Source organism: Gymnodraco acuticeps, unplaced genomic scaffold, assembly GCF_902827175.1.
Source record: "Gymnodraco acuticeps unplaced genomic scaffold, fGymAcu1.1, whole genome shotgun sequence".
Taxonomy (NCBI): Eukaryota; Metazoa; Chordata; class Actinopteri; order Perciformes; family Bathydraconidae; genus Gymnodraco; species Gymnodraco acuticeps.
Window position 1 is genome coordinate 9543982 of NW_022990238.1, and position 6215 is coordinate 9550196.

At 41.0% G+C, this 6215-nt stretch overlaps 1 protein-coding gene across 1 annotated transcript; it reads right to left on the reverse strand.

The window, feature by feature from the left end:
- Nucleotides 1–89: 89 nt before the first annotated feature.
- Nucleotides 90–5295, reverse strand: p3h4 (prolyl 3-hydroxylase family member 4 (inactive)). Its single transcript, XM_034219692.1, has 7 exons — nucleotides 4742–5295; nucleotides 3663–3812; nucleotides 3400–3571; nucleotides 2970–3098; nucleotides 2736–2881; nucleotides 2226–2309; nucleotides 90–680 (listed from the first exon to the last, which is right to left on the reverse strand). Exons 1-7 carry the CDS (start codon nucleotides 5180–5182, stop codon nucleotides 531–533), a joined length of 1272 nt encoding a protein of 423 aa, XP_034075583.1. The 5' UTR covers nucleotides 5183–5295; the 3' UTR covers nucleotides 90–530.
- Nucleotides 5296–6215: the final 920 nt, after the last annotated feature.

A 6215-nucleotide genomic window follows, 5' to 3' on the forward strand; every position in this document is an offset into this window, starting at 1 on the left:
TTTCAACCAGTCTAAACCAATCAAATGTAGGGAGATGGTGCGCCTTATACTTTTCTGATAATCTAATGGAATATTAAGTAACAAAAAAGGTATATTAAAATATTACTTTATTTATAAGCAAATTATTACAACAAAAACCCAGTTGAGGAATGAGAAATTGTTATTTAAAAGCAAAATCACTTTCCTTAAATCACCACACAGAGGCATTCAGCTTTCATTAAATAAAAACTGCATAAAAGTCATTGACAGGTATTGGCATAGAGGCCAATTATTAATAAAACAATAACAGTTTAAAAAGGCTGATGGCAGCCCAGACACAATATGTCAATCTGATTCCTGATCAACATGATGGATATATTTGTCGTTTTATTCTTCAGCTGGATGAAAGTACACAGCCTAGTTGTGCTTTTTCTGCTAAATACTGTTGTGCATGTCAGTGTCTGTGTGCATGGAGATCAGCATTCTTTGGTTTGTCGCCATTAAAGGTGGAATAGAGCCAGATGAAGAAGCGTTCTGCACAGGAAGCCAGGTCAGTCTGAAACCTCTCCTGCGTCCCACTTAGTTTTGGGTTCTTGCCACCAGTCAGCCAGGAAGGCCTCCTCGTAGTCTCCCATCCCCTCGAACTCAGCGTCAGATTGCGGCGTGTGAGGGGAGGCCGTTTCTTCTGGACTCACCTCGTCCTTAAAAAGATAACACACAGTACTCACAGTCAACAGCAATCATCTTACATTCTTTCATTTGATCTAGCAAAAACCTACTTTTTCCTTTTCATGTCTGTAAATCTGTCACTTGTGCACCCTGTAATTCAGTTTAAACTCTCTGCGTCCTCCCCCCCAGCCTCAGGTCCAGGCAGGGTGGGAGGGGCTGACGGAGATAAATGGATGTGGCACAGCCTCAGTGGCCAACACCTCTCAGCTACATACCACACGCTGCTGGCGGAAAGCGCAGCCCCCCTCCTGCTTTCTCTTCCTATCTCTTTCATCCTCTTAGACTTTTTTGTCCTGCTTCCATTTCCATAACCTCAACAGCAGCTTGCATTTAGTCTGCTAGTTAAATCCTGCATAGTAAACGTTTACATCCCCAAAAATATTTTAGGGGCTTCTTGGTGATTTCTCTTTCCTGTAGTATGTGCTATGGTTTGTGTTCATGTAAAGGGTCTGCAAAGGCTAAAATCCCTCCAGAGAGTTTCACTCCCACACACTCCCCCCCCCCCTGTCTGAAACGCCTCCATTTGACTCCTTGGTTTACTCATGTAACATGGTGACATCACTATGCAACAGTCGCTCTTCTATTGGCTATTGCTCCAACACATTGAACGTGAAAGGCTAAGGTGTGGGACATTGGCCAATCACAACAGAGCCGGCCAGCTAACCAATCAGAGCAGACTGGGCTCTGGTTTCAGACAGAGGGTGAAAAGAGGTGATGCAGCACGAAAAATAAAGAGCCTTTTGAACTTTAAAGCATGGAAACTTAGACACACAGTAGAGGCAGAAATCCAATAAATCTGAAAATAAGCATGATAGGGCCTCTTTAAATGATTTAATAAACAAAAGAAAAGCCCAAACTCACACAACAACATCCACTTTAGTTATTGTTGAGACAAGTTCAAGTGTCAGTTCACATTCGGATACATTAGCACCCTTCAGGTTGTCTAGTCATGCAGACAGTTTTATCTGCTGAGGTTTAGAGATGTCTGACTCTAGCCGCCACTCTAGCACAATAGAGGTTGATGGAATTGTGTTTGTGCAGTTAAAAAAATAATCTCTGGAATGGACATCTGAAAACGTCATCAGATCAAATCATACTGAGATACCACTACTTGGGGTAAGTCATTTTACACGTCTTGTTTAGGTGAAATGGTCCTTTAATCTTTCATTTGTCAGATGATATATTAATAAGGATTCTGTAACATATTGTGAATGTATAGAAAAATGTATACATAGATGTATGATTTTTTTCAGCTACAGTCTGGTATGACAATTAGCTTATGGTTGCTAATGTTAGCAGACATAAGGTATAGATATATTACAGCTACTGCTACACTGATTAAGCATTTAACATTATTTTTTACAATTGTCACTTATGTATGCAGTGGTGCCGTTTTAACAAAAGTTACAAAGGCTTGCTTTACAGACATTTTCATGGGATAACTCAATTATAATATCCAGACATTAAGCAAGTTATCTGAGCTAACATTATCACTCTGCTGCCCATTAGAAACATACCTCATCGTCAGTCTGTAGGTAGTTCAGTGCAAACTCCAGCATCTCTTTCTGCTTGGTTGTCTCATTAAAGAACTTCAGGGCCTCCTGAAAAACAAAAAGAACATCAGCAGAAGGCACAAACAAGCCAAAGCCTGTTTTATTTCACGCCGCTAAGAAAAACAAATTTGGCCTGGTGTCCTTTTGTTTACTGCCTCTCGCTGTGGAAGCCTTAAAGTATTTACAACAGGGCCAAATTTGATTGAGGCTGGGGCCGCTTCAGAAGAAAAACAGCTAGTACACTGCAGCTGTTGACAACTCTGCAACAAGCTGAAAAAATATAGGAAGCAAGTGTTTTTACAGGAAAACATGGCTTTCTAATGACCACCCTGAGATCGTGTTAATCTTAACGCCAAGACCGCTTTATGCTATAGTTTTCCTTCTTCGGTTAAGAACAGCCTGTGTTAAATGTGCTAACACTTTCTGCTGCCTCTGGTTCACCCAGAAGAGTAATAAGGTCTTTGTTTCACTCACTGGCCGAGGCAGGAAGTCGTCTTCCTCGAGTCCCCACTGCTCCCGGTAGAAGCGATAGTACACTACATTTTGTTGCATCACCTGGTCATTACGGTCGAACAGCATGTAACTGGCTGCACACGGAGCAGCGTTCTTTACATCATTCACTGAAAAGGACCACAAAATAATATGTGTTAAAAAACAATCCTACACATACTGCTGTCAAAAGCCTGAATCCAGAGTCATAGTTCTTACATTTATAATAGGAGAACTGGAGGTAGTGATACATGGTGGCGACAAACTTCTCCACAAAGAAGCCTCCAACGTTGGGCTTCAGGTGCTCTTCACATTTTACCTTACATTTCAGCACATCAGTGTAAAGATCTGGGGAAAAAACAAGCATATTATTTAGAATCTAAAACACTCTGAACAGAAACAGCTTTTAAATTACCTTCTTCTTACATGGACACACTTCAGATAAAAAATATGTACACATTTCAACTGATAGATATCACTATGAAACCTCCCCAGATGATAAGTAACATTAAAAAGTTTTTCGTCCTGAAATATAATGGATGTTTCCTTTTCACTAGTCTGAAAGATGTTATATAAGTAAAAGAGCCCAATATTTCAGAATTCACCAGTTCAATTAAACAGTGTTTAAGTCTGGGGTTTGTCGCCTTACCTGCCAGGGTGGGATAAAAGTCTTTGACCTCCACAATCTCATATGAGCCCTCGCAGCCTGCCAAGCAGAGACTGTACACTTCAAAGTACTGCGTGATGGCCTGCTCCATGTTTTGGGCACTGCTGCTGAACTCACCGCTGTTGTAAAGCGTCACACTTTTCATGAAAACACTCTGGATAACAAAGAGAGACGTGTGGATAGGGATAGTTTAGCATGGGTTTAATTCGTCCACTGGATAATAACTTCAATGTTATTCTACAAACTTCATACGGCTGCTCCTCTTGGTCGATGATATGTTCCTCCACATCAAACAGTGTCTTGTAGTAGTTCATGTTCTTGATCAGATAGGGATCAGTTGGGTTCTTCTTCAGGAAGGTGTGAGCCGCTGACACGGCCTTCTCCAAGTTGTTCATCTGAGGACAATGGATATCAAAGCATTTGGGGTATTATATTCATTTAATTATGAAACATCATCTCTCATACTGATATCATCATGGACCACTGATGTCAGAATATGATTTTGTGTTGAGTCAGGGAAAAGACTGCTGTGGTGCTTTATGCAGAAATGTGGTAGAAATACTGACACTTACAACAATTTCTTATGTTCATGGTTGTAAAACAAAAATAGTGAGTAAAATCAAAGTCATGTAAAAGTGTATGGGTGGGTTTTTTATCACCATATTGAGAGCTTTGATTCACCTTTGAATTTACAAGAATAATTTAAACTATTCCAATTCATTCTAATTCAATTGTGTCATGTCAATAATTTAATTTAGTTTATGGAGGATCATAGCACAGTTAAAGGGCTTGTGGTGGTGGCTGTGTATTCACAATGACAAGAAGATTACCTGGAGATCTTTAAAGACTTTATGAAAAGCTAAATAAGGTCAGTGTTTTTGCCTTGTAACCTGTCCTCATCACCCTGCCGGCAGAGCATAATAAGGGGTTGTTTGGGGGGAACACTGGAAGAGACGTGGCACATGCTCAACTCCGGCTCGCTCAGCAGGAGGGAGCAACAAAGCAGCAGGGAAACTATACAGCACACCGACCAGCCACATATTACCTCTCCGTGAGTCAAACTCAGTCAATGTGCTTTAGGAAACCGACTGCAAATGATTTTTGCTGTGCAATAGCGCCCGTTACGCACAGCTAATGCTCAATCACATGTAGGCTACTGTATACTACTGTTATTATACATTCTAATGACACCATAACAGCCACATCGCAATTTATTTGACATTCTTATAACATCCACTTTGGTGTAACTTCATAACGTAGGCCTACATTTATTTTGCATCCAGTCTTTGGCACAAATGTCGACACATCAAGCCTTTGCTCTCACCTGGTAATGTGCGTACTGTATGTACCGATACGGTACTCTTTTCTCGAAACTTTCCAGTAAATCCCTCCGTGGGTATGAGATTTTAAACACTGGAAAATCTGCCTTGCACTTTTTAAGGCACGCAGCCCTCAGGAGGATGTGGCGCACGACGCGGAGGCTGCAGTCGGCGGACACAGAGCCGTTGTCCCGGCTCACTGAGCTGCAGTTGCGGCTGCAGAACGCCTCGCTGTCCCGCAGCAGCCGGTGGAGCCTCAGGCTGAGCTCCAGGAACTTGATGCTCTCTGCCCAGTTCTCGGCCCCGTACTGCTCCAGTGCGTAGTTGTATGAGGAGTCCAGCGGCATGATGTCCTTCTGGGGGAAACTTTTAAAGCTGTAATTCTCATACTGAGCCTGCACCAGGGCCGGGAGGAGCAGGGCCAGAAATAAGCCCTTCAGGAGCATCGTTACCTCGGCCGGCTCCAGCAGGAGTTCTTGTTTTGAATGGAGCAGGAAACTTCCTTTCTTCACCAGGGAATGTACATGTCTGCTTGCACGTATGTGAAAGCTGCGGCCAACCAGATGCTGAAAACAAGAACTTCTGGCTATGATTTTCAAAATAAAGGTTGCACTGATTTGTGTGATGGATCTTTTTTATTTTGGGCACATTTACTCCAATGTTCACATATATATTTATAATGAAACAAGTCTCAATTAGCAGGCTGAGTATTTTAGATATTGTATGTGGTTTGTCTCCACTCCATTTACTTCCACAAGGCATTCATTTAATTACAAAAAACAGGAACGTAATTTGTGCATTTATTAATCTTTAAGTAATTGTTTTGGCCTGCAGTAGACTTCTCTATTATTATTTACTTAAATCATTTTGATCAAGAAACTTATTTAAAAAAAAACTTGCAATATTAATCAGGTAAAATGGTCTCTGCCATGAAATGACCGTGAAAAAACAAGTCCTTACTTCCGGTTTACATGATGATAAATATGTTGTGCTTGACAAACGTGAGAGCATTTAGACTGATAGGACCTGGTAAAAAAAAAACAAAAAAAACATAGGGTCCAGCTTCCTCAGTGATTTACAGGGTCATAACACTCAACAGACCCCTGAACAAAAATGTAACTTAAAAACAGGGATATAGTCGTTTAATTTGTATATAGGCTACTTGAACTAATGTTCCCTGCAGCTCTCTAACTGTGGGAATATGGTGTATTCATAAATGATATTGACTGAACATTTGTCCAAAGAGTTTTAAGAGTTGTTTTTTATCTTGGTTGCCCACATTCCGAGGCTCAAACTGACAGGCTGAGACTTGGGTTGGTGAGATACAAAATCATTTGCATGTTTGATTTTGGGCAAATATAACACCTGAGTCTGCAATATCTGTATCATTCCACATTCATAAATATCAGACTAGGCATGTTTTGATAGAACTCTGAGCAGGATTAGGACCCAGGGCCTTTTATTGTGATTCAGACAGAA